This window comes from Sphaerodactylus townsendi, linkage group LG08 (genome assembly GCF_021028975.2).
Source record: "Sphaerodactylus townsendi isolate TG3544 linkage group LG08, MPM_Stown_v2.3, whole genome shotgun sequence".
NCBI lineage: Eukaryota > Metazoa > Chordata > Lepidosauria > Squamata > Sphaerodactylidae > Sphaerodactylus > Sphaerodactylus townsendi.
The window spans coordinates 91,594,596-91,622,437 of NC_059432.1; the positions used below are offsets into that span (position 1 = coordinate 91,594,596).

Genomic DNA, 27,842 nt, shown 5'->3' on the forward strand with positions numbered 1-27,842 from the left:
TTGCCAATCCACGGATCTCCAACATGGAGGGTTGGGTCAATCATTCTCTCTCAGTCTAACCACCCTCACCATGTGAGGATCTATGGAAAATGAGATAGTTATGTGTGCAGCCTGGTCTCTTTGAAGGAACGGCAAGATAAAAATCTGACACATAGCACCTTTTTCCCTTCAAATTGAAACTTTATTTACACCCAAAGCTTATTTTAAATTAAGTAAAAAAATTAATATAAAATACAACAATTCATATTTAAACCAACATGACATCAAAGAAATCTGTAGGACACTGGAATGTGTTTTACAAGAAAGGCCAATTTCACAAAAAGCCTGTGATCTGTTGGCTCCAGCTTTTGAGTGGCAGCCACAGTATGATCGAAGCTGTCTTCATGATCAAGTAACTCTACTTTTTAAAAAAGGGATTCACAGCATTTTGGAACGAATCCTGGCTAAACAAAACAAAACGTCTGCTCAAACTGGCAATCTGTGAATGGTGTAGTAATCTTTGAACAGGCAACTGTTGACATAAATAAGATAATTGTGACAGTTCACACCCATGAGGTGTGGCTGGATCACAGTGCTGCAGAGCATCACTCATGTCTGTGCTTTATTTAGGGCAGAACTAGAAGTGTTGCCCCCCCCCCCCCCCATGGCTGCCAGAAGGACACTACGGCCAGTTTACAGTGAACAAAAAATGTTGTGAGGGCACAGAATGGCGGACTGAAGTGCCCCCCCCCTTTATCAGCTCTTGAAATGTGCACACACATTGCTGTTTAGGCCAGGGGTCTTCAAACTATGGCCCTCCAGATGTTCATGGACTACAATTCCCATCAACCCCTGCCAGCATGGCCAAGTGGTAGGGCTCATGGGAATTGTAGTCTATGAACATCTGGAGGGCCATAGTTTGAAGACCCCTGGTTTAGGCACTTGAAAAGGCACTGGGGAGGGGGACAATGAGAGCTCTGTACTGTAGGCCCAGCCAGGATCTTGGCATTAAATCTAGCAGCAGGATTTCTTATGGCGACCACGGGGCCGCTGCCATGTCTAGTTTAGCCATAAATAGCACTGTAGTGATTTGTAATGAATGGAATGCATGCACAGGACAAATGATATTGCATTCAGAGGGTGGGGTTATTTACTTTGCAGTTAAGTTATAAAGCTACAGCAAAAACTCAGGGAGGAAAAGCTATGGATACCAGTTAGGACTATGTCTATACCGTGATGTCCCTTGAGCAATCATGTCATATTAAGCACCCAACTCAGCTTGCTGGGAATCCCAGGATTTTTTTAAAAGCAGTTTCTAGCTCATATTTCTAATAAAACTTTTGTGATGAGATGAGAGGTAGAAAGCAAAGATGCTGTGGCAGCGACTGTAAAAGGCAGGGTAAGGCAATGGCTCGTCATGCTCCACAATGTGATGGAGATCACGGCAGCTGTGACTGAAAACATATTGGCAGTATAGTGCCTAGCTGAATGTTGGGACATCACTGAACTGAAAGAATGCCCTGAAAAAGTACCCTGCAGTCACAAATAGTGAAAGCGTACAACGGAGATCACCTCAACTTCCAAGAAACTAGTCTATCATTGTTATAGAGCCTACAGTAAGCTCTGAAGAAACACCAGGCATTAGGGCTGCTTGCTTCCCACTAGGGGCTGGGGACCTCCACCCCTGGCTCCCATTTCCTACCACCATCAGCCAAAATGTTGTTGGCTGATGCTAGTCTGCTCTAGGAATCGCTGGTATCCTCAATATGTACTTTGCATTGTAAATATTGAGTTGGATCCAATAACTCCCTCCCTCTAAGGACAGAACTGCAAGTTCTTTCCAGGAAATAAAGTTTAGAAGAACTGCAGCAGTTTGATTTGGATCAGGACCACAGGGTGTGTAGGGGACAGAGAAGAGCTCCAACTCACCCCCCAACAACTCACCCCCCAACACACAACTCACCCCCCAATACACAACTTCCTCAAAACAGAGTTGGGGTTATTATTTGTGCACTGAGGAGTCTGCATGTGCAAAACATTCAGCATACATGCAGTTCCCCGCTGGGGTACATAACACTCCCAATGGCATTTTGGACAGGGGAACTACACATGAGGAGAGGTAGGAGCTCCTCCTCCCCAGGCTCTATGGTCCCAATTCAAATCAGGTTCCACAGGTGCTTCTAAATTGTTCTCACAATGGAAATGCTGAATGATGCAGTTTGGGTCTTTGTCTTTCTCCATCCAAGGAAGAATTAGGAGGGGATTCGTTGGTTACAACTGAGTATTCCTAAGTGGAAGTTTAGGATCTCTCCCCTCCACTTTTGCAAAGAGTTGGGAGTCTCTAGGGAAGCCTGGCAAGAAGAAGTATCTTACCATAGAGACAGCAAAGAGAAGGCTGTTCATGCCTTCGTGTGTGGAAAGCGGAAAAGTATATTCACAGTTGTGTATTAAAATATTTTTTTCTTTTGGAATGAGTGAGTTGCTTTAAGACAAATGGATAGAATGAAAAGGTCCAAGCACATTTTTCCATAGAAAATTGGGAGGGGGGGGGGGGGAATGGGAAAGCCTTGTTTGGCTGTGAGTAAAAAATTGCCACGAATAAAAATCTGCTGCTTAGCTGAGCACAAGAGGGCGGTAATAGTTCTGAAAATGTTTCTATTTACATCAGTTCACAGTTCCATTTTTCCAGACATCTTATAATTTCACAGAAACCCTCTGGAATTTCAAACAGTTGGCAGTTCATAACAGAATTCTTTTTCATCCATTTGGAAAGTCTGCACAGAAAGAATATCCCCGGTGTTTCTTCTTTTTCAAGTTGTTTCTTCATGATCTTGTGTCCGTTCCAAAAACCCTGAAAAAATAAATGATTTATGGTTAGAACCTAGAAGAAAAGAAGTTGGGTTTGGATGTGTGACCCTCACTGTGATGTATGTATACCTTGAAGTTTCGGTCTCCCCTTCACAGCCTGTATGGGAAGGACCACACTTAGGTTTTGGCCCTGGTATTAGTTTTGATACCCAGTGTTAGTGACTCTTTCCCACCAGGAAGAATATAAAGAGACCTGTTAGAGCTACCAATTAAAACTGCACTAACTGCAGAGGAGAAGGGTGATCTGAACAGGTCTCAGGGCCACACTAGATGTTACTACATGCCCAGGTCCACTGTGGACACTGACACCATTTTAGAGCTTAGCTCAGCCATTTAAAAGTGCCAGGAGGGCAGTGTGGAAGGATCAGGCAGCCTTGTCTTTTTTCAAGTCAACAGTGTGACTGGTAGCTAAGAAAGCCAATGTGATTCTCGGCTGCATCAATAGGAGTAGTGTCTAGATCAAGGGAAGTACTAGTATTCTGCATTGGTCAGACCTGACCTGGAAAACTGTGTCCAGTGCTGGCCACCCCAAATTCAAGAAGGATATTGACAAGTTGGAGTGTGTCTAAAGAAGGAAGACCAAAATGGTAAAAGGTCTGGAATCCATGCTCTTTGAGGAGAGACTTTGGCTCATTCCGCACATGCAGAATAATGCACTTTCAAACTGCTTTCAGTGCTCTTTAAAGCTGTGTGGAATAGCTAAATCCACTTGCAAACAGTTGTGAAAGTGGTTTGAAAACGCATTATTTTGCGTGTGCAGAAGGGGCCTTAGGGAGTTGGGTATGTTTAGTCAGGAGAAGATTCAAGGGTGACATGATAGCCTTGTTTAAATATTTGAAGAGATGTCATTCAAACTACAAGAAAAGAGATTCCACCTAAACATTAAGAAGAACTTCCTGACAGTAAGGACTGTTTGACAGTGAAAAGCGCTGCCTCGAAGGGTGGTGGAGTCTCCTTCATTGGAAGTTTCTAAACAGATACTGGATGGCCATCTGTTGGGAGTGCTTTGATTGTGTGTTCCTGCATGGCAGGGGTAGGACTGGATGGCCCTTATGGTCTCTTTCAATTTTGTGATTCTGTGCTTATATGCTCTGTATTAGAGTTCAGCTTTAAAATGGCATCAGAATCTATGGGCCAGACCTGTGGATGTTGTAATGTCTAGTTTGGTCCTTAGAGGATTCTACATTCAGGATGACATTTCTAAAAACTATAAGATAATATTTTTGCTCATCCTGATCCTAGGGCTATTATGAGGACAAAACAAGATTATCCTATTCCCATTTATATGTCGCCAGGAGAAGAGTGGAATACAAATGCTTTTCTTTCCCATTTCTAAATCTTTTATTTCCCTCCTCTTACCTATACTGTAATGAATAAGATACTCTTTGGTGGTAAGGTGATGAAGCCTTCTGCAGTGATTAGGGTCAAGAGAAGGAGACTAAAAGAAGCATCAGTCCAAGGTGAGCAGGGGGTTTAAGGAGAACTGGAAAAATCAGATGAAGAAAGACAGAGAGAAGACGAAGTCTTAAGAAGCAAAGAAAGCAGAGTTTCAGAAAGCACATGTAACTATAGAGGAGAGTTCAAGCTGAGACCCTTCTGGGCTTCACAGCATATAGCAGTCTTTTTATTTCTTGGTGGATGACTTGAAAATGCGGGATCAAAAGTGTAAGGACAGTCCTGTGCCTCCCAGGCACACAGCAACCCTTCCCTGTTTGTATCCATGGAACATAGTGAAAACTGACTGCAGTCTTTTCCCCAGTATCACTGCCATATCCTAAAACTCCTGTGATTTGGCTGTTGGTTATTGTGCGAACGGCAGAATAAAAATTAATGTTAAAACTGCAGATCTGTCTGAAGCAAAGCATTGTTTACATTCAGAGTGAGGTATAAGGCTTAGGAACAGGAGAAGCCACCTGATTGGCTGTGGCATCCTGTACTCTGATTGTCCAAATGACTAGATAATGCAGAGGAGGAGAAAGCAAAATCCCTGACAGAACAATTTGAGAGGCTTTTTGACTTTAGAGTTCCTGATTTAAGAGCTTTCAGTCTTAACTGTGTACTAAAACAAAACATCTCTGAGGGGAGTAGTTCAGTCAAAGTGTGTGACTGGGACTATTAATATCAGCTTGCGAGCTGTGTGAAAGCAATCACATACACAGACTGAGAGAACTGAGGGAGGGGTTTATTGAGGGGCCAAGCTGAAGGGCCATACATATAAACCAGTGAGGAATATCTTAAAATGAGAGAAGAATTCCTGGGTACCAGTTAGGTATTGGATTATGCTTTGTGTTTCTTCAGTAGTGTTTATTTTTTAATTGAGGGTTTACTAACTGTGAGGGCTGCGTGAGAGTACTGAGTAAATGTACCAAGCCTGTTAGAACCCTGTGTGTGTGAACAATCCATTAGCCAAAACTTGTGTAAAGAAGTGCATCATCTAAGAAACAACTACATAACATCTAAGCTGAACTGTAACTGAGAACTGAAACTGAATAAGCATTAAGTCTCTGCTTGAAAAAATACTGAATCTCTGTGCAAAGCTCTTATGTATATACATATACATGTATGTACAGTATACACACACATATATATCATGCCTTATTTGCCTCATCCATTCCATCTCTCCAAGTTATTTATCTCCCTTTCTCTCCTCTCAGTTACTAAACTTTTCTATTCTGTTTAAGTTTAAAATCTGCCTCATTACTTATTTTGTGTGCCTTATTAAGGGATTTGCCCAGAAAGGTTTAAAACAATGGGCATCCTTCCCCTTCTGAGTCAGTGTGAGGGCTGAGGGAAAGTGTTGAGTTTCACTTTATGTTACCATTTCTTAAGCACCTCAATCCCTGAAGGGGATTGAAATCTGACAAGATGGTCAGTGAGTGATTTCCCTACTGGAAAAAGTTGAAAAGGTGGGGGGGGGGGCTGTCACAATTGTATTGTGGAACAGCGCCTCCATGTGGCACAGCAAAGAAGACAGTAGCTATTTCTCCTTATGAGCCATAGCCACAATCAAAAAAGGATCGAGGTATATCTGGGAGAAAGAAAACCCACCCTGTACACTAAGTCCTCTTGTCATTCCTCAACAAACATGAAGACTTACTAATGTGTAGTGAGGCCCTGCTTTGAAATAACCAGCCAGACCTTTGGTAGCATGGTTCTTGCCAATATGATATGCTTCTTTTCTTCTTAACAGTACTGTTTAAAATACATGATTGTATTTTAAGTATGTATATCCTGCTGTTGTAATGTGGCTTACAGATATGACCAGAGGACAAACACCGACTAATAGGAGCCATGTATTAGCTTTCATACAAGAAAGAGACGTTGGCTGAAAGAAGATACTTTAAGTAAGCCACAATTTGGTCCACTGGAAGGAACTACATTCAAGAGTTCTGTGGAATCAGATGGCACTAACAAGGGGAGAAGAGTATCAATGAGACCTTAATTCAAAGGACCAGTCCTAAATATGATAAGGACTGTACCAAAGATGGGGAGGAACTGCAGAATGGAAGTTCCTCTTCTGTCATTCAAGATAATCAGAGTGGTGCAATGGTTAGAGAGTTAGAATAGGACTCAGGAGACTTGGGTGCAAATCTTCACTCTGTCTTGAAGTACACTGTGACCTTGGGCCACCTGCTCTCTCTCAGGCCTAATCACCCTCACATAGCTGTTGTGGAGACAAAGGGAAGGAAGGAGGAACCCCTCTCTACTAATATGAATGATCTAGAGCAGTGGTGGGATTCAGCCGTTTCGCACCAGTTTTCTAGAACCGGTAGCTAATTTTTTGCTGAGTTCGCTGAACCAGCTGAATCCCACCACCCCAAGGGAGAGGGAGCGAGGGGGCTTTCAGAGCCCTGGAGAAGCCGGGTATCCTGCCGCCAGGCTGCTCCAGAGCTAGCCCCAGAGCAGCTGGGCATGAGCAGGCCTCCTTCAAAGCACCCCCAGTACCAGACTTGGAGGTGCAGTGGCGGATGGGGCTGCTGCTCGCTGCACACAGTCCTCTGCACCCTTCTATGCAGGAAACCCAGATAAAGCCCACCCTCCCAGGTGAGGCCAGCTGCCTCCCCCCAAGCTGCTGCCTTCCCTCGCTTCCCAACATAGAAAAGGTGGGAAGGTGGAGGAAATGGCCCCGGCTGGGCCAGCCACGTTCCTCCACAGCAGCCAGGTATGGGGTGGGTGGGCGAGAGACAGGGGGGTGAACCAGTAGATAAATTAATAGAATCCCACCACTGACCTAGAAGAAAGGTGTGGTAAAAATGCAACAAAGGCAGGGTGGGAACAAGAGCAGATCTTGGCAGTGTGGGAAATAAAGGTCCCCCTGCCTTTCTAATACCAATGGACTATTTAAAGGTAGCTTTAATTCCGTATCCTTAGCTCTGCCTTTCCAACTATTAAGTTATTTTTTGAACAGGCAGAAACCAAGCCTAGTTTTCTTTGCAGATAAAAACTACTACTTGCTAATAACATTTGCTACTGTGTGTTACCTCATTCTTTCAGGCCACAAGGTAACTATGTCATCTGTATATCTGTATAGGGTGGGGACCACATTACACTCACGTTGGTATCTAAAAATAAACCCCTGAGTGTGATTCAGAATGGTAAAAGGATTTCCAGTGATGCAAAAGCTGTCAAAGTTTCTCAAGGTATAATAATGTCAGCGATTCTCTGTTCAGACATGAGCTAAAACATAAATGCAAAACTGCTTTTGTTCTTTTCTAACTGGAATGTTCACCTCCTACTGCCTCACAAGTTTTTTCCAAGATTAAATTGAAACAGCCGGGTGTGTGTGTGTGTGTGTGTGTGTGTGTGTGTGGTGCAGAGTTGACAGTACTCTTTGAGCAAACCTGCAGGTTCTCACTTGTATTATGTATCTTCTTCCTAAGAGTCTGAATCATCAAAAGGAAACAAAGAAAGAAAAGTTGATATATTTACCTTTCAGAATTTCTATTACTTCATGGGATGCAGAACCATTAAGACAACCATATAAATGTTGTGCAGTTCCTTTATTCTGTTCTGAATCCCTCCATTTCCGTAGCATCTTGCATTTATACATATTAATGTCTTCTTCTTTTGCTTCAATCTGCTCGATATCTTCAATGGTTAAGTTAAGACATTGAATGCCAATGACCTTCCAGTCTTTACCCATCTTTGTCGCAAGGATCATCAGCTGCTTATCAGTTAATACCGTTTTAGCTTGATTTTCATCTGGAAGAATGCAGAATCAAATCAGTTCTTTGACTATTGCATTTTGCTTAGACCAAGCTTCAAGTTAGTGAAATATCTAAACCACTTTTTTTTTTTACTAAGGACACCTCAAAACTAATAACTATGCATCTTTTGTGGAAAAAAATATCCCAAATTGTACATTTCTTTCATTCATTAGCGGTGCTACAATGGTGAATACTGGAAGGCACAACGAAGGTTCCTTCTTACAATATGTTCTATACCCTGCAACAACTTTGAGGTTATAGCACCGTCCTTGAGGTTATAGCACGGTCTTTTTACCATGCTTCTACCTCGTTACAGATAATTCTGGATTTCAGTTCAATCTCCAGTCTGCTTGTATTTTTAACATGTATTGTTTACAGTAAGTTTGCTTTTTCAAAAATTTAAATCCTCTCTTTACATTCACAAGCTGTTCTAATTACCAACTATCCTTGTTAGTCGAGGAAACACTTAAGAGAAGCAATGGCAAAGATTTCAAGGATTCAGTGTTAGGATACGTGATACTATGTATTGGGATGACAAAGGGAAGCCAAAACAATTTGGTCAACCAGAGAAGTCAGCACAGATGGTCCCCAACAGGTCTTGCCAAGGCAATCTCATTTCTTTCTTTGACTGAGTGGTGAACTTACTGGATCAAGGGAACACTAGAGACATTTTTTCCCCTGGATTTCAGTAAAGTTTTTGACAGGGTTGCCCATGATGCTCTGATGAGTAAACTGGAGGACTGTGGACTGGACTCTAGGGCTCATTCCGCACATGCAGAATAATGCACTTTCAAACTGCTTTCAGTGCTCTTTGAAGCTGTGCGGAATAGCAAAATCCACTTGCAAACAGTTGTGAAAGTGGTTTCAAAATGCATTATTTTGCATGTGCGGAAGGGGCCTATGATAGTTAGGTGGATAGGAAACTGGTTGGAGAAAAGGAGTTGTCAACGGCTTTTCATCTGGTTGGGGGAAGGAAACCAACCAGCTGCCACAGGACTCAGTTCTGGCCTCTTCAATGGGGCTGCCCGCCCTATGAGGGAAGGCTGAGGGACTTGGGAATGTTCAGTTTGCAAAAAAGGAGGTTGATCTCTTTAACTATTTCAGTGGCTGTCACTCTGAGGAGGGTAGGGAACTGTTCCTGTTGCAGCAGAGAATAGGACTCGCAATAATGGATTTAAATTATAGGAGGCAAAGCATCTGTTGGACAGTAGATGTTCAGTAAGAGCTGTTCAGGAATCGGTGGCCTATGAAGATAGTGAGCTCCTTCTCATGGGCAGTCTTTAAACTGCAGTTGAAAGAACACTTGTCAGGGATGATTTAAGCTGATCCCGCACTGGCCTAGGTAGCCTGTATACCCCTTTCTACTCTAAGGCCCCTTCCACACACGCAAAATAATGCATTTTCAAACCACTTTCACAACTGTTTGCAAGTGGATTTTGCTATTCCGCACAGCTTCAAAGAGCACTGAAAGCAGTTTGAAAGTGCATTATTCTGCATGTGCGGAATGAGCCTAAGATTCTGTGACGAGAAGCAAGGAACAACGTGGTAGCTATTGTATATAGAGATTTAAGAAATTTTGCCAGATACACCAGGAAGTGTGACAGTTGTCTCATTTCATGTGATGGCAGGTCTAACAGGTCTCTGACTTATCAATGCTCAGATGTTAAGGTAATTTCCAATCCTGCAATGCTACGTATTTCACAACTAAAAGCGTTCTTTGAAACCATATCTGATGTTACACTGGCATAGGCTAATCTTTGAGGTACAGTTCAGTATGGTGTGAGTAATTTGTTCAAGAATGGAAGATGTTCAGTCACCTAATTATTTTAATTGGTATTGATTTCTAAAAGGTGTGGGTGACTAAAGTGTTAAGAGTTCAGCCTACAGAGAAAAACACTTCCCGGCACCTAGTCCACCTAGTTCCCGGCACCTAGTCTGACTCACACAGTGGCCAACAGGTTCCTCTGGAGAGCCAATAACAGGGAAGAAAGGCCAAAGCCTTCCCCTGATGCTGACCCTATATTTGGTCATTGACCGTAAATAAAGTATTCTATTCTGATGCTGACCCTTAGCGCAGATATATATATATATATTTGACTCAGGCCCTTTCCATATGGGCGATACACAGCGGCCCAGGGATGGCAAAAACGCAGTCCCTAGGCTGCTGTTCGCACAGAAGGCACTGCTGCATCGCAGCAGCAGTGTCCTGGCCGCCCGGAAGTGGCATGAAGCCACTACTGTTAACCTTGCTCAATGAGCAAGGTTTTTGCAAAGCAACGTCTTTCCATCAGAGCGGTGCGAACCGCACCGCTGGGAAGACGCCACTTTCCCCGTCGCCTCCATTCACCATCATGTCCAGCGTCGCTCTAGAGGGCTGCAGAGACCCGCCCACGCTGCCCTCAGACCCCTGGAGGTCGGACCGAGGCTGACCGAGAGGCGGCTCCGTGCGGAGCCACCTCTCCGGCTGGGGGGGGAGTGGGGGCTGCTCGCACGTTAGCATGCAAATGGTCCCCGAGCCTCCACCGGCACAATTTATGCCGGTGGAGGCTCGTTTCCATGCATGTGCAGAAAGGGCCTTAGATACATATGACTCTTAGTGCAGACTCTTAGCCTTTGTATATGGCCATTCTCTTTATTCACCAAGGCTGGTAGTCATAGATAGATCTATCTTCCCTGAATCTGTCTAATCCCCTGTAAAGCCATCATTTAAAGTAGTTAATGTGATGTTGAGGTCAGAATGTTGGACTGAGGTCAGGGTTATCCAGGTTTTGAAGCTCAATCATACTCCAGTGTAAACTCACTGAAGTCAGAAGAGTTAGACGGCTGTAACTCTGCATTGGACGGCACAAGTAGGCCCCCCCCCCCCCCCCAACTCCTGCCGTTCATGAAGCTCACTGAGCGAGCTTGGGCCAGACATTCTCCTTCTGCCTAACCTATCCATTTTGTGGATAAAATGGAGGAGGCTAGAATGGTGTACACTGCCCTGAAATTCTTTCAGGAAAGGTAGGGTAAAGATACAACATTCCAAACATCATCTCCACGTGCTATTTTCTTTATCTGAACAAATCCTTTACCTGTAATATAGTTATATTTCACCTGCTTGTTGTAAGGCTCATCTTCTGACAGACTGCTGCTAGTTTTTCGTCTTTTGATGCCTAAGGAGTACATGGCCAAAAACAATGTACCATTATGAGCAATTCATTGCACCTTTTGAACATGACCACAAGAACTTGGATCTTAACACATGAAGATTTAAACACATGAAGCTACTTCATATCAAGTCACACCATTAGTACATCTTACTTAATAATATCTACTCTGAATGGCAGCAACTCGTGGTCTTTCCTTATACCTGCTGCCTTTGAGAAGAGATGCCAGGGATCGAACCTAGGATATTCTACATGAAAGGTAAGTGTTTTACCACTGAATCATACCTCCTGCACCAATCTCCCACTATGCCTTCTGCTGGTATGAAGAAAGGACAAATTCTTTGCTTGCAGAAAACAAATTGCAAAGGATCAGGAGCAAAATGTTTTCCATTCTTGCGACAGATTCAATTTAATGAATGTAAAGCAATGATACTTTAAAGTCCCTTTGGGAACTTTTACACAAATCACAGTAAAATGAATTGATACACAAAGTATTCTCGCTCATATCAAAGGTTATTCTACCCAGTGGATTGTACCAAACATTGCTTTAGGAAACTTACAGCCAGTGCGCCTTCTTTTTTCATTGTCATTCTGCATATGTTGGATCCAGTCACCTGTAAAATAGAATGTTTCCAAAAGAAAATAAAAGTCTGCAATATAGTGCTCTGTACTGCTAACACATACACCAGGATTTTCACATTCAAAAATATGCCAATTTCCTCTTGGAAGCAAAGCATGAACAAAACAAATAGAAGGGACTTTTCTCTTTTTGTCAAAGATGTTTCACCTCACTGATTGTAATTTAACTGTAAGAACACAGCATGGTCCTAGACTTTCCATCCAACTGTTGAAAGTACATCACAAAACTTTTAAACCAAAAAGAAGCAAACAACAGTATGAAACCAAAGCTACAAGAATCTACAACCCATAGAAGAATGGGTGCATTACAGCCACGAAAAGCTAATCTCATAATGTAGTACTTTGGGAAGATAATATATTTTTCAGGTATGGAAAAGCCCTTGTCCATACTTCACTCAGAACCACAGGGCACACAAATATTGCTATGAGCTTGCCAATTACACTACTCCTCTCAATTTTTCCAGAACAGCCCCTTAAAAAATCCTGAATTGTTCTCTGAACTCCTCTGAGGGTAGTGAGGGAGCAATTAAAGAAAAACTATCTCCACTGAAAGTGTAGCCGTTTGCCTCTTTTTCTACCAAATCTCTGGAATCCACATCAAATCCTCAAATCATTTTTTGATCTCAGGAGATTACAGAGATCAGTTTCTGTGCAGAAAATGGCTATGTTGGAGAATGGATTCTACAGCATTACACCAGACACTCAGAAGCATACGGCCTATAGGGACATGAGGTCACCTATATCCCGGGGTGCATGCCTTTCAGTTAAGTGGAGGGGCGCAGGAGCCGGCCGGCTTGGGTCACCCCCCTACTGCTGAGCCCTGCCCCACCCCCAGCCTCCGTGCAGGTCAGCTTTTGCTTACCAGGGAGGGACGCCCAGAGAAGATGTTGCCATTTTCCCCTGATATGCCTCTGCAGACACCCCTGACTTCCCCAAACCTCACACTCCCCAGGCTCTACTCTCAAAATGTCCAGGTATTTCCCAACTATGAGTGGGCAACCCTACTGTTGGGTGATTTGGGACCACTGGTACTCTCACGGGCCAACCCACTTCATGGGGTTGTTGTGAGGATAGAAGAGAAAGAGCTATGTAAACTGGGCTCCTTGGGAAAAGGCCATGGTAAAAACCCAATTCACAATAAATGCACAAACTGCACATCTTATCCTTCCTAATGAATACTTACATTCCCTTAGCTTTGCTTTCCAAACAATTTCCTCAGAATCCAGTTCTATCAAAGATAGTGTAAAATCCATTGGCTGTTCTAAATATACCTCAATATAACTTTTCACTTTAAGGAGAGAGTCATCGGCAAATACAATCTCCTAGAAAGCAGATATCAAAGTATTAAAACCTCATATTTATTTATTTTAAATATTTACACCCTACCTCTGTGACTTACAAAATGAACCCCCTCCCCCAAAAAAGACCAGAACAGTAGCAGGAAATCAAGATCAAAATCAGCAAAGTAATTAAAATATTGTAATTTCAGCGGCAGAAAGCCACTGTTGGGGGGGAAATCCAGCTTCGATACCACAACTAAGAAGGTCCTGTTCCACTTAGATGCATAAAGTGTCGACAATCTCAACCAGCAAGCAAGTTTCAAATGTCAAAGCAAACAGTTGATATTTTTAACTAAACATTTATGATTCCATAAGGGTATTTACTGTACTATCTAAAGATATTTAATGATGTGCCAAGACTCAATTACAATAATATTTGCAACAAAATTAAAAGTACAACAGAATAAAATCTCCACTTTCACAAAATGACATACATTTTGACTTGGCAATTAAATAACAATGAAGAACATACCTCCGGGGTTATTTCAGCTTCTGGTTCACTAATTAATCTGTATTTCTTCCCGTCCTGGAGTAATTTCTGACAAGGCGGTTTATCAATTTTAATAAATTTCTTACTGGAAAGTTTTACTGCTTTTGAGACATCCTAAAAGTAAAACAGATGTTTGAATTGTGAGTTTCTAATTAAAGAATCTGAAGAAGTACAGCTACATTTGAGTATACTTCCATATCAAACTTTCTGAAAATATATTAAGAAAATGGTTTACAGACACACACAAATGCATGCACAAACCTGATATTCAATAGTCAAATGACTCCTAGATATTGTTTACTGGATGATTGATGTCATGCCCCCACAGAGGCTTTTGTTATTTCCCCATTAAGATTCAGTTTTCCCATAGTTAGCATGGTTTTAGTTCATTGTTAAGTCTTCTAAGGGAGGCAAGGGAGGATATTTTAGTTAGCCCCTGTCCCTTTAAGACATTTCCCAATAGGCAGTTTCCTTTCTTTACCCAGCAATCCCGTTTTAGGAGATGATAAGAGTCTTTCACTTGTCTCTCTCTGGCACTCAGAGAGTCTCCTTCAGACTTTCCTATTCTTCAGCTGGAGCTGCTGCTGAGAATTTCTTTGACTCCTCACAAAACTATGCTGTTCTTTATTTTATTTTTTAAATTAAACCTTTCATTAGCCACCTTTCTACCTTGTGGTAGAAGGCAGCTTACAATGTAAATAAAACAATTATACAAACACTTAAAGGGTCACAATTAACTGCATAGGACATTCCTCCTCAGATAGCTTCTTTCTCCTCAGAAATCTTTATTTTGCCTCTGCTATATCTCCCTCACAAGGACAAAATACTTTTCCTCCAAGCTGGATGGCTTAGGCTAGTCTGATCTCATTAACTCTCATAAGCTAACCAGGGTCGGTTCTGATAAGTACTGGGAGACAAACCAAAGAAGTCCAGGGTTGGTATGTAAAGGCCATGACAAACCACCTCTGAACATCTGTTGCCTTGAAAACCTTACAGGGTCCATTCTGCACAGCACAAATAAGATGTCCTGAGGATGCAAAAACAGGCGTCTTGGGGAGGAACTCCACAAAGGTTTTTTGCCAAGACGTCCTCAGGATGCCTTATTTCAGTCCAAGCCATCTTATTTTGAAGACGCCAGAAGGACTTTTTTTCCTTCAAGTTGTCTGCAAGACATCTCCTGCCTGGTTGTGCAGAGTTTAGGAACTCAAGAGTTTAGGAGCTCAGCTTAAGTTTCCTGCCTGACCGTTAAGCTCTCTGGTCAGTGTCCTCCTCAGCTTGCGCCCAACATTTTGTGTGCTGCTGAAGGGATTCTCCCTGCCTCCATTTTTTCATGAGTTCGCAACCTACCAACATCAGGAATAAAGCAGAACACCACACTGAAAACAAAACAAAAACAACACAAAGGATTCATGTTTATATATTTAAGATCACTGCCAGCAAGCATGCTGACCTTACCTTTATAAATGAGTCATTATTGCTTGCCACATACACACGAAATGATAAGGAAGGGTGATCACTGATGACTTTGTATAAAAGAACCACCCCGTGGTAATACACTGGATCACGGTTCTGAAGAACTGGTCCCACAGGAGACAGTGAGCTCACTTGCCATTTGACGTGTGTGGCCGAATGATCAGCGGAACCCTCAAATTCTGGGCCATCCTTTTTGAAATGGAACACTTTGAAGGTCGTGTCTGATAGGTGGTCTGCAGGAAGACACCAAAATATTAACCCTTTCAAAACATACACCAGGGTGGATGTAATAATGTGTTTAAGTTCACAGCTCTGTCCTTACCATTCAGACAAAGGGTATGTGGAAACTGAATAGAGGCAAGGACAGAAGTTGGTGTACATGTGACATCAAATATAGGGCCTCCAACAATCCATGGCTCTTTAATGTAATCGGAATACTTGCTCCAGGACAAAAGGGAGTATTTAATGGTAGCAGCTTTGCTAACTTCAAAGATTAAGCCTGTGACAGCGCACTGGTAAACTCCTTCAGCATCCAGCTTCAACCTGCATTAAACATATATGTGCCAAACACAGCACACTTTCAATTATATGCAACATTCTTTTCTGTGCATTTTCTGACAATCATAGACATGAAGGAAAAACATATGAACAGAATGCTGATCTAATCATCATGGCTGTACCATATCTGAAGAAGCCAACTCCTTTGGAAAACTTTCTTATTTGAAATGAGTTCGGACTTTTTGACGAACAAGTTTTTAAATAAAAAATAATATTATTATCATTATTATCATCATGATGCATAATTTGGCTTTTGCATCAAATATTTTAATAATGAAAAGATACGTTGCCCCTTATGATTGATCTAGTACAGTAATTTTAAAAGTGCCTAAACTGACTTATGTGTTCTAGCTCTCCACTATCTTCGTTTAGGTTGTTAAATACTATGCTATGCTAAAATACTGCACAGAAACTGCTGTACTACACCAAAAGGTAGTATTGTTGTTTCTGTGGTCTATAAATCAGACTTAACTTCCACAACTTTGAAATACGCATCTCACTGTGATGAGGTTCTACTTTGCCATTTTCTAGGTGATTCAATCCCACTCCCAATATCCTACCACTATCAAGGAAGCTATAACCATCTATTTTTTTTTAATTATTGTAAAGGCCAAGAAAAAAAGAAGACTTTGTTTTATGGCCTTTGTCTTTCATCTCCTGTTTTCTCCCCACCAATAATTACTGAGGGGCAAGCCAAAGAAAGAGGAGCACTTCTCTACATAGCCATTTGAGAGATATGAGAATAGAGGACTGGAGAAGAAGGGATTCCCATTTCATCCTTCAGTTTCTCCTAGTGTGTGACAGTTTGATGTGTATGCATGTCTACATGCACAAGGACCGATATTCGAGCAGGCATATGTATGAAACATTTTCCCCAAATTACTTATTTACACTATATTGGGAATATACATATTTACAGTATGGTGTGTATATATATATACAATACATACAGTATGGATATACTGCTTCTCAAAGCATTTTAGAAGCTTTTTCAAAGTAAATCTGTCCCATGAATGTTGACAAGTTGCCACTTATATTGAACAAAACTTACAAGAATTGTCCTCTGGAAAACCTCCTGGGAGTTACTTGCTCTTGCTGCCCCTTTATGTTACAAAAATTGAAAAACTAATTAGTAAGACAGTTAGTATTACATTTCCTTTATTTAAAAACCCACTTAGCACAAGTTTCAGTTCAGGTTTTTAAAACCTACTTGCCGAATCCTGCAATGCTCACAGTGTTGTTGGGTGTTAACCTCTAATCGAAAACAAGAAGAGAAAATCATATATTTTTAAACTGAACGTTATTAAAAAAACTATCAGAAAAATATTATCTATCCAATGAAAGGTATTATACCTGCTTCAACACAATTGGACTCGGGTGTTTTGTCCTCTTTGTCTTCTTGTTCCTTGGCTGAGAAGAAAAAAAATTCAGTGCATTGTTAAAAGCAGAAAGCACCTTGAATCAAATAGCTTTTTATCATTATAGTAAACTGACTGGCATATATATGCAGATGATAAGAGCTATAACCGCAAATAAAGGAAGAGTTGTGAAAGTGAGGAGCTTGGTTCTGCCTCTTCCCTAAAGTGGCTGCAAGGATGAGCATCCACATTGATGTTCCAACCAGAGTCACCTGCACTGCCTCTTTTCAGCAGGATCAAAGGTTTTTTCTTAATCCAGTTCTAAAGGAGAAAGTTCACAGATATGTGCAGAAAGAGTAGGATGTCATGTGGAAGCTCCCTGAAAATGTGAGGGCACCCAGTTGTTCACACAGGAGGATATCCCTGGTTTAGTAACCCGGTTTGTAAAGGAAGAAACCAACCACAGTTTGTTTAACTGGCCACTTTGGACATCACAACATTTTTTCTTCTGCTGAGGAATACCTGATTTACAGTTTTAGTCCTAAGGTACAAACAGAACCTAAGAAGGGAAATCATTTTTCAATGTTAGATGTGATAATCATGATTAAGTGGTGTTGTGCTATGCAAAGAGTCAACTTTTCAATGCCAAGCTAAAACTTTTTATTTTTCAAGGTACTTTGTGATTTTGATCCCGCCTTTTGTCTTTATCTTCCTCTTGCTGCCATTATCTTTTCATATACACGATAGTTTATGCTCAGTTTTCTGTTTTATTAAAATACTTTACTGAGTACCTTTTAAGGATTTTCTTCTTGGGATTTTAATAATATAGATTTCCTTTTTTCATCATATTTTTTTCATTGAGAGCCAGCGAGGTGAAGTGGTTAAGGTCTAAATGGATGTCCTGGCAAATCCAGATTCAAATCACCACGGGCACCATGGAAGCTTGCTGAGTGATCCTGGTCAGTCACACACTGTCTGCCCCAACCCTGGTTAGTTTTTGAATGGGAGATATCCAAGGAATATCAGGGCCATAACATGGAGGCAGGCAATGGCAAACCACTCAACATCTCTTGCCTTGAAAACCCTATAGGGTTGTCATGTCAGCTGTGATTTGATGGCAAAAAAATTGCTTTTTATTATTTATTTTATTTACAGCCCGTCCTTCTCAGAGGCTCAAGGCTGATTACACAATATAAAAACAATGTAATCATACATCATAAAACATTCAATAAACAATGTAATTGGAACAGGATTGCAAAATCAGAAAAGTATTGTAAAAAATTATCAGAAATAAACAATACAAAAATGGGAGGATTTACAAAAGTAGATGTCGCTTCTGGACAGTAGAAAACAATGCAGGATAAGGCATACAATAAATAGTGGAATAGACTAGAATCCTGTTCCCTTTATAAATGCTCCCTCCCTAAGCATTCCATCATACTACAGCCCCATATTCCTGACCTCCTCAGGCAGGCCATTGTGGTCTTTGTACATGAGTACTTGTACCTTGAATTAGACTGGGCAGCTGGCAGGTAGCCAATAGAGTGACAACAGAATATCTGTAATATGCATATTTGGCTGAGCTCCTTATAGGAACCAAGCTGTGGCATTCTGTGTCCACAGAAATTTCCGAGTTGATTCCAAGGGCACTAAAAGATTGCCTTGACTGAATTTTTTTGAAAGTTTTTGGAGAGTGACATATAATTATTCAAAACAAACAAATATTCCATTTAGCCATCATCACTATTTGGTGTTAACAGCCTAACTACCATGCATTTGTAATTTTGCCCTGTCTTAAGCCCTGCATAAATATAATAGTTCATTAAAGAATGTGTTTAAGATTGCCTTGACTGAATTTTTTTGAAAGTTTTTGGAGAGTGACATATAATTATTCAAAACAAACAAATATTCCATTTAGCCATCATCACTATTTGGTGTTAACAGCCTAACTACCATGCATTTGTAATTTTGCCCTGTCTTAAGCCCTGCATAAATATAATAGTTCATTAAAGAATGTGTTTAAAAGTTTATATAACATTAACAAGCGGCAGGGATAACTCCTGCAAAGATACAGATATTTAGACTAGAAGAATTATTTTAAACTAGGCTGTGTTATATTTTACACATAATTCATTAGATGGGATCCAAGCAGCTTTTCCATCGCTGAAACAGGGAGAAGGGAACCCCCTTTTTGGTCGCCAAAATGACTATGCGGGGGATCACAGGACCTACATGAACAACACCTAGAAGGGCAGAGGACATACAAAGTAGGAGAAATGGGTGAGATGGAGTGAAAAAGCTGGCTGGATACAACCCATATGCATGTAACCCAACTGAACATTTTGTGGAAGAAAGTAGAATTAAGGATAAAACAAAGACCACTCACTTGATTCATCTCCCTCTACTTCTGTGTCTATAAATAAAAAAGGAAGTCTAATTACTGAATCAGAAATCATGTTGTAAATTTTGTAAAAATACAAATACATGCATATACCAAAATCTATATGCCCCTAATTGACACCAGCGACTTCCTCCAATTCTTTCCCTGTCCATCCTGTTTTGCTGCTTCTGGTGCCAATTTCTACACAGTCTCTGGTTGCTGTGACTACCGTGTTGACACAACAAAGGCAATTTTAACAAGTATTGTGTCTGAGATAAAATACCATCTGGTGTCTAATAAAATACTGTCTTTTCCCTATTTCTTTTCACTTAGGAATCATCAAAACAATTTATACAAATAAAAATGATCACAGGCATGTACAGGTAAAGGCAAACCCTGAGTTTGCACACACACTCACCAAGAAAGAAATATTCTTTCAGCCGCTTTTTAAATTTCAGATGCAGCTTAAATTATTAAAATATATATACATATTCTGAAATATAATAACTCACCTGAGTCATTCTCAGAACTGCTTTCAGAGGCACTGCTGGAACTGTCATTGCCTTTACAAAATTAAAGCAAATTCAAGTTAAAATAACATCCCAAAACTCCAGAATAATTCAATACCTTTTGCAGGAGTACCAATCAAAGTATTACAAATCAGCTGTGCACATACCAGATGTTTAGTAGAGAAAACACAAGCATTGGGCAGGAGGAGAGAGAAAAATGTTTAGGGTGTAACATAATATACTTCCCATCTGGCAGAGGACTACACACACACACACCACATACCACTTTTCATTTTTTACTGTGACAGCAGGAAATGAATAAAGAAAGTCTCAAATATAGTGAGGTTGCTCATGTCAAACATTTTGATTCAATATGTTCAACAGTATAAAATTGGGCCTAATATTTTTCCACTGGTTGCATTTAAATGATAACAATTAATGCAATTAAATTATGACTGGATAAACCCAAAATCTCTCTACAGTTTGAAAATTTGTTAAAATGAAGAGGAGATGATTTAGATGACATGATTTAGATTACATAAATGCAAATCACATTTCAAATTGCCACAGAAGCTTCCAGGATGAACAAGTAACATATTTCCCTTTGAATTTACCTAAATTCTAATTTTAAAACAGCATAAGTTATAAGATAATATTTGTATTATAGAGTAAAATTATAAACATGCTACTTTCTACCTTGGAGAAAGCCCTCAACTAAAAAATAACAAAAATCTAGCAGTGCACAATTTAGAAATAACCAGAACTACATTCACACCTACAAATAGCACAATCATTGAGCTTTGCAAATGGATTGTCTTGTCTACACAACAAAATCCAGTTGTAAGTGATAGTTACTATACAACATCCACTAATGTGCAGATGCAGCCCACGACATAAAGTTTTTAATAATAATAATATTAATATAAGCTAAAAAAATTCAATTCTTCTGATTACTTTGCAACAGATTTCAACATCCATCTAAGAAATACAACTTTATTTACCTGACGGGTTCTCTACTGAAGAATCTTGATCTTCATCTTCATAATCCTCTGTCAGAGGAGGGTAAAAGTGTGTCATTTGGGAATTTTAACATTCAACATTTTTTTCTACTAAGAGGACAAATGAACCTTAGAATTCAGAGTTGCAGTCCAACTGCATAATGTGATTTTTTGCTGCTTTTAATTAATTGTATTTTATGTTTACGTGCTGCAGAAAGATTTCATTGTTGCTGGAGTTCTTTATTGATTTTGTTGGTTTTGTAATTTAATTATTTTTACCTGTTTCTGTCAGGTGGCATAAGACCAGAGCAGCCTAGATTCATGGAGGGTCAACATTTGATGCATAGAATTCAGTTCAGTTTTGGAGTTTATATAATACAAAGAAAAGTACAGGGGTGGGAGGGAATAAAACTAAACAATAAACTTAGACATCTTTGTCATTTTACCCAGGGTCATGTGCAGTTGAATTTGACAGGGTTAGGATGATGACTGAAGAAAAATGTTAAAAAAGTACTGCTCAAGGCAAAATGAAAAGAGGAAGAACCTGTACCTGAGTCATTAGTCTTAAATGTTTACCCAGGGAGTCAAATGTGCTATTGCCTAAAGCATAAATTGACACCTGACTTGCTCATGTTTTCAAACAGTAGTAAGCGTGGCTTTAGTGTCATGCTTGTGTTGAAAGAGAATCTTTGTTGGCATACAAATGAAAGCGTAACTAATACTTTCAATATGACAGAGCCCTTTCCCTACAGACACTTTAAGACATTCTGAGGCAGGAAATAGACGTTTCCTCCGAGGAGTTCTGCATAGTTTTTATCCCAAAACGTTTTATTTCCAGCCTGAAAACGTTTTCAATGCATCCCCAAGAATAGCAATTCTTTTTCTGAAAATTTTCAAAACATTTTGACTCCCTCCTCAGCACCATTTTCTGAGCTTGCTCTGTTCCGTCTCACCTTTTATTTTCTACAGTTGGGGGTGTATTGGGGGGGGGCATGAAATCTACAATGCATCAAATACAAAATCTATACAGAATCACAGGATGAAGAACAGAAGCATCGAATCCATGAAGCATTTTTTAAAAACTCAGAAGAATCACAAAATGGTGGGCCCTTTCCGCACGGGCCTCCGGGTGCCCTCACACCGGCAGGAATTCTGCCGGTGGAAGGGTGGGGGCTGTTCGCACACGAGCGTGCAAGCGGCCACCGCAGAAGCCGGCACAGGAGAGGCGGCTCCGCACGGAGCCGCCTCTTCCCCGTCCCTCTCCCACTTACCTCATCGCCGTCGCCGCCCTGCTGGCCTCCTAAGCCCCGCCCACGCTGCCCTCCGACCTCCAGGGGTCGGAGGACAGCGAGGGAGGGTCTTAGGAGGCCAGCAGGGCGACGACGGCGATGAGGTAAGTGGGAGAGGGACGGGGTAAACAGTGTGTTCCTGGCGGTGCCGTTCGCACCGCGCCGCCGGGAACACGCTGTTTACTCAAAAACCTGCAGTTCGAAGGGGAGTTTTTGAGGGCGGCCTGACGCCACCCTGGGGGAAGGGAAGGGGAGCCAGGTTGGCGCTGCTGCGTTTCAGCAGCGCCGCCTGTGCGAACGGCTCCCTGGGAACGGCATTTTTGCCGTCCCCAGGGTGCCGTTTTTGGCCCGTGCGGAAAGGGCCGTGGCCAGGAAGAATTTCAAAGGGGTGAGTGCAGACAAAGGGGGAGGGGTCAAAAATGTTTCGCGAATATTTTTGGTGACCTGTGCAGAAAGGGCCATAGGCAAATCTTATTCTTGGGGATATATATCTATTGTACACATCTGTGAGTTTGCCGTGCGGGTGTTGAAATGTGGAAACCAGCATGGGGTTTTCCAAGCTTTCTTCTTTGCCTTATTCATAAGAAGCAAATTTCTTACAGCTTTAAGAAGACTATGAAAATGTGCTAGCACCATTTGGTCAAAGCAGAGGTATTTGTTGTATGGAAATTCTAGCAATCAGAAAGTACAGGGTCTAATAAAGACTCTTCCATTTCCTGTACACAGGTCTGAACCAGCAACTCTTATATCCAATTTCAATTTCTTAAGTTAAGAAAATCAATGCAATGTTAAGAAAATCAATGCAAAGTTAAGAAAATCAAAATCAAATTATCACAGCCCTGAAATTTAGTATAGAATCAGTACAGTGAATATCCCTTTTCTATATCTGTAAAAACAAATCCACAACTTTTTGTATGCTTTGAGAAAATGAAATTACCTTTTCCTACCCAAGATGAAATGCCAGAATCACTGCAAGACAAAATTTTGAGCAATTTTTGTTACTGAAGAACTGTAAGACGAGCTTCCTTGTCGAGCCATTAGAGATATTAAAAATAAATATTAAAAATTATTCTCAAAATACAAAATTTCAATGATTTTTATGTTACCTTTCTCACACATAGCCATGCAACCATGAACAGTTTAACTAAATAGCTGTATGAATGAATCTTTTAAACATCTGTAGATTCTCGGGTTCTCCTCCATAATCCAGACTCAGTACTAGCGTCCTCAGGGCAAGGATCAGCACTCAGGCTCAGAACTCAGTGGTAGAGCATCCCCAACATCTCTAATTAAAGGACTGGGGTGTAGGTGATGCGAAGAACCCTGCCTGAGACTCTGGACAGCTACTACCAGTCACAGTGGACAATACTGAGTATGATGGGCCAATGGTCTGATTCAGTATAAGGCAATTTCAAGTATTCACTTATAAGTGGAAAGTATCGTGAAGTTGAAGACACAGTTCCATTCAAGATTGCACCCACACTGCCCTCGTAGCCCCCCCCCCCCCGGAGGAACTGCAGGTGTATAAAAAATAACACCACTTAGAAGGAGGAGGAGGAGTTTGGATTTATACTCCCCTTTCTCTCCTGTAAGGAGACTCAAAGGGGTTTACAATTTCCTTTCCCTGTCCCCCACAACAAACATCCTGTGAGGTGGGTGGGGCTGAGAGAGCTCCGTAGAGTTGTGACTAGCCCAAGGTCACCCAGCTGGCGTGTGTTGGAGTGCACAGACTAATCTAGTTCCCCAGATAAGCCTCTACAGCTCAAGTGGCAGAGCGGGTATCAAACCCAGTTCTCCAGATTAGAGTGCACCTGCTCTTAACGACTACGCCATTGCTGCTCCACTGCTACAACCTGAATGTTCAGGCATCCTTTGATCACCAGGATCGCTGGTAGTCAAAAGTGCCCTGGCATTGTCCATAATACACATTTTTTTGTGACATCTGGCCTCAATCTCTTGTTGGCCGTATGGCCAGAGACAAAAGGATAGCTGCTGGTTCAGTAGTTGGGGAGGGGGTGCAAAACAGCAGGCAGGGTTCCTCAGTCCTGATGGGTATCATTCCATACACGCTAGGTGACTGCGGATACCCCCTCTTCCCTTATTTGCTGACACCAAATCTCATGAATCATCTGCCAAACTGCATATCTTACAACCAAGCCCACCGCCAGATGTGCATGATCATAGAGAAGGTATCTGACCAGATGAAGATGCAGTTCTGTTGCTTCCACCATAGGGGGGTGAACTGGACAATGCAACCCCTAGCAGCAAGATCTTTACCATCTATGCTATGCTCCACAACATGTCCATCCAGCAACAGTTATTTCCTTTTTTAAATTATTCAACAATCAACAATATAATACAAAAAAAGATCAATAATCAAGAACAGTATAATTTACAAACAAAAAAACCAACAACATAAATTACAAAGCTCTCAGAAATACATAATAGACTCATCTTATTCACTCAAATAATAATTTAACCAGTGATTTGTTCCATTATGGATTACATTAAAATCTACAACTTCCTACTAGGGAAAAACAAAACAAAAATTAAGTATAGTTCCCAATTCTGCTTTAACTAAAAAACTTATATCCAAACAACACAACATAACATTTCTATGAAAATCTTTATCATACCTTATGTCATTACAAAACTTACTTGTGTAGGTATTTCCAATCTTATATGTAATATAAATCTTAAAACTAATCTTATCCATAACACTTCACTCAGTATTTAAAACACTAATTTCAAATTGTTTTCTTATATCTTTATTCTCTTGCCTATTTCCTAGTGAGGCTTTTTTATAAGAAATATAACCATTAACTTCAGAATTGCAAGGCTTAATGATAAACCTCGAAGTGCGTCAAAATGTTTGTAATCCCCTCGCTTGTTTCTACCAAAAAAACACAATTAGCGGTTTCCATACTTTAGTACAACTTTCTATGCTTTTATTATTATAAAATAATAATATTTCTATGCTGTTATTATTTAATCACTGTTGATAATTTGTCCATCACCATATATTCTGTTAATGTATATATCCAGTCCTTTATTGCTGGTATTTTCAGGGATTTCAATTCTTTAGCATATAACATTCTTGCAGCAGTGATCATACACAATACTAAAGTTTCATTTTCTTTTTAAAATACTGTACCTATTAAATTCAACAGAAAAATTTCTGGCTTACATTCAAATTCATTTTTCAATATACTTTTCATCACTTCAAATATTTCAACCCTTTCACGTGTCCACCACATATGCCAGATAGTCCCTTTTCCATTATTACATTTCCAACAGGTTTCTGATATTCCCATATATATCTTAGCCAATTTTGATGGAAATAAATATCATTTATTTAACATTTAAATAATATTTTATAATAATTTTCCTTTAAATTCATACAGCTGGTAAATTTTAAATTTCTCCTCCAGACTTTTCCCCACTCTTCCATGATAATAACAACAACAACAACAACAAAACAATCAGCAATGATTATTTCCACCCCTCATAGGGGGCTTGCTGGAGAGTCCCCAGTTTGGGGGTCAGCATGATATTCTGTCAGAGGCAGTGGCAAGATACGACGCCAGGAGGCATACTGAACACGAGAGAGTATGGGAACACAACAGCTGAACTGCCAGACACAGAACCCTCATGGCTTCATAGTCGCACCGCTGTTTGTTGGGATTCTCCACCATCCTGACGCTCCACTGCCCCCCAATACATTCCCAAGTACCACACTGCACCACAACAACTGAGAACTGTCACCATCATCAGGGATGATTATGGGGAACCACCCCCCTTCCAGCTTCCCCTCAGCTTGCCACCCAAACAGACTGACTGCAAGAACGTGGGCAAGGACTTGGGGGAAAGAAGAAGCAAATTGTTATATTGTCCACTGGAGCCACAAATCCCTGTGTAGACATATGAACACTCTGAGTCAGCCAACACTGAGGAACGCAGGAGACAGCTACTGGTTGGTTGACTCTCTGAGCCTATTCACCAAACCCCCTCCCACAGGACTGGACTGTTAATTTGGTTTTTGACAATAAAGCCCTGATAAAGGCTACTTTTTTTAAAAAAAATGAGCACATGTTGTATTATGTTTGATTGTTTTACAGATTATTTATGCAAAATGATTTGGGCAAATCATCACAGCAGCTGTTTATTTATTTAAAATGTTTATATACCTTCTCTTGAAAGATGATCTCAGTCATTCTACTCACTCATTACAAAAGTCACTTTTCCCCAGTGCTTATAATAACTGTACATGAAATACATTTGCCATTTTTATGGCAATGATAAATTTCAACAGTGGTTGTTACTGAAAAGGACTTGATATGTCAGTCTAAGAGATTAATTGTATCTTTGTCTAGCATTGACTCTGCACTGCCATTGGGGCTACTTTGCAGCAAGCAATAAAAGGCGATACTTCGCAGCAAGCAATAAAAGGAGACGCTAATTCTAGCTAGACGACTTTAACAGACTCTGTTAATATTTAATCATTGCCATAAAATCGAGGGGGCATTTTTCCTGTGGGCGTTCATGCTTGGGGGCTTTTTTTCTGGGGTGGCCTATCCTTACTTTTGGAGAATGCCAGTATTTCAAGCCTCCAAAAAAAGAGCAAAAAATAAACAAATACTTTCCCTTCGCTACTTCAACAGTTTCCTCCCAGTTTCAAAAGCATGTGTGTGCATCTTTCCCCTCTTCGTATGCTTCCCCCCACACTCAAACATCCAATGATGGGGAACGTTTCATCTGATGCCTTTTCTGCCTATCAGCAAGCTGCCAAAAAAATTAAGCCCAGCAGAGGTGTCAGGAAAAGAGAACTGAAAGAGGTGGCAGGAAAGAGAACTGAAAGGTGCCTTAAGTTAGTGCCAAGGAGAGTAAACAGCCCCTGAAATCTCCCTCTCGAGTACAGATAGCTCCAGGTGGGGAGGCGGCAGATCAAAAACCGAGCCCAGGAGCACTTTCCAGACTAACAATATTTCCCAGGCTAGTAGCAGCGGCCATCTCCCCGCCTCCCTCCACGCGGACTAAGGAAAGGGCCCGTCTGTCTCTCCATTGTGTCAGCAACCGCTCCTCTCCATCCCCAGCAGCCATCCTTTGTGCGGATGAGGGAGCTGCTCGTGCAGGTTTCTTCCCGCCCGCCCGCTCGCTCGCTCTGCCAGCTTCCTGCACCCGTGCAATGGCGCCTTTTGTTGTGGTTGGTTGCCCATCTAGGATTGCGCGCTGGGGGTGCACCCCGCAGGCCACATATTTTCTTTTAAGCATTTTAAACCCCTGCCACCTGCTGATCCGGAGCACCGCCGCGAGAAGTCCCCCTGGCGCGCTGCAGTCGGTGCAGCACCTTCGCCAAGCCCCACCGCGCGCACCTCACTGGGACTTGGCCCTGGAGCGCGGGGCTTGTGGGCGCGAGCCGCGCTTACCAGCTGTCCCCTTTCCCGCAGTCCTGGCTGTTGCTGGTCATCCCGGGAAGGGCGCCACGAGGCCAGGCACGCGCCTGCCGCTGCTCCCCGTGCAAGTTGCAAGCCGGGTCTGAGCGGATGCGTGGCTGCGAGCGGGAACGCGGCAGGGGAGGGGAGACAACAAGCCCCAGCCCAGCCCA

At 41.4% G+C, this 27,842-nt stretch overlaps 1 protein-coding gene across 2 annotated transcripts; it reads right to left on the reverse strand.

The window, feature by feature from the left end:
• Window positions 1–159: 159 nt before the first annotated feature.
• On the reverse strand, window positions 160–27,842 carry CARD8 (caspase recruitment domain family member 8). Of its 2 annotated transcripts, XM_048506548.1 has the most exons (16): window positions 27,664–27,842; window positions 23,175–23,206; window positions 20,952–20,999; window positions 19,954–20,004; window positions 19,448–19,474; window positions 17,057–17,113; window positions 16,914–16,957; window positions 16,755–16,804; window positions 15,468–15,688; window positions 15,128–15,378; window positions 13,655–13,786; window positions 13,026–13,164; window positions 11,764–11,817; window positions 11,129–11,209; window positions 7,777–8,049; window positions 160–2,830 (listed from the first exon to the last, which is right to left on the reverse strand). In XM_048506548.1, the coding sequence occupies exons 1-16, from the start codon at window positions 27,702–27,704 to the stop codon at window positions 2,790–2,792; spliced, it is 1,542 nt and encodes a 513-aa protein (XP_048362505.1). In that variant the 5' UTR covers window positions 27,705–27,842; the 3' UTR covers window positions 160–2,789. The 2 variants fall into 2 exon arrangements, with proteins under 2 accessions (XP_048362505.1, XP_048362506.1); XM_048506549.1 differs by lacking the exons at window positions 16,914–16,957; window positions 27,664–27,842 and having other exon boundaries at window positions 23,175–23,190.

Bases quoted from the DNA above. Each gene is read 5' to 3' on its own strand.
- CARD8 (XM_048506548.1), bottom strand. From the start codon at position 27,704: ATGACCAGCAACAGCCAGGACTGCGGGAAAGGGGACAGCTG. The intron at 16,805-16,913 runs GTAGGTTTTAAA...TGTAACATAAAG, and splicing joins AGCATTGCAGGATTCGGCAA to GGGCAGCAAGAGCAAGTAAC. The intron at 11,818-13,025 runs GTAAGTATTCAT...TCTATTTTACAG, and splicing joins GAAAGCAAAGCTAAGGGAAT to GTGACTGGATCCAACATATG.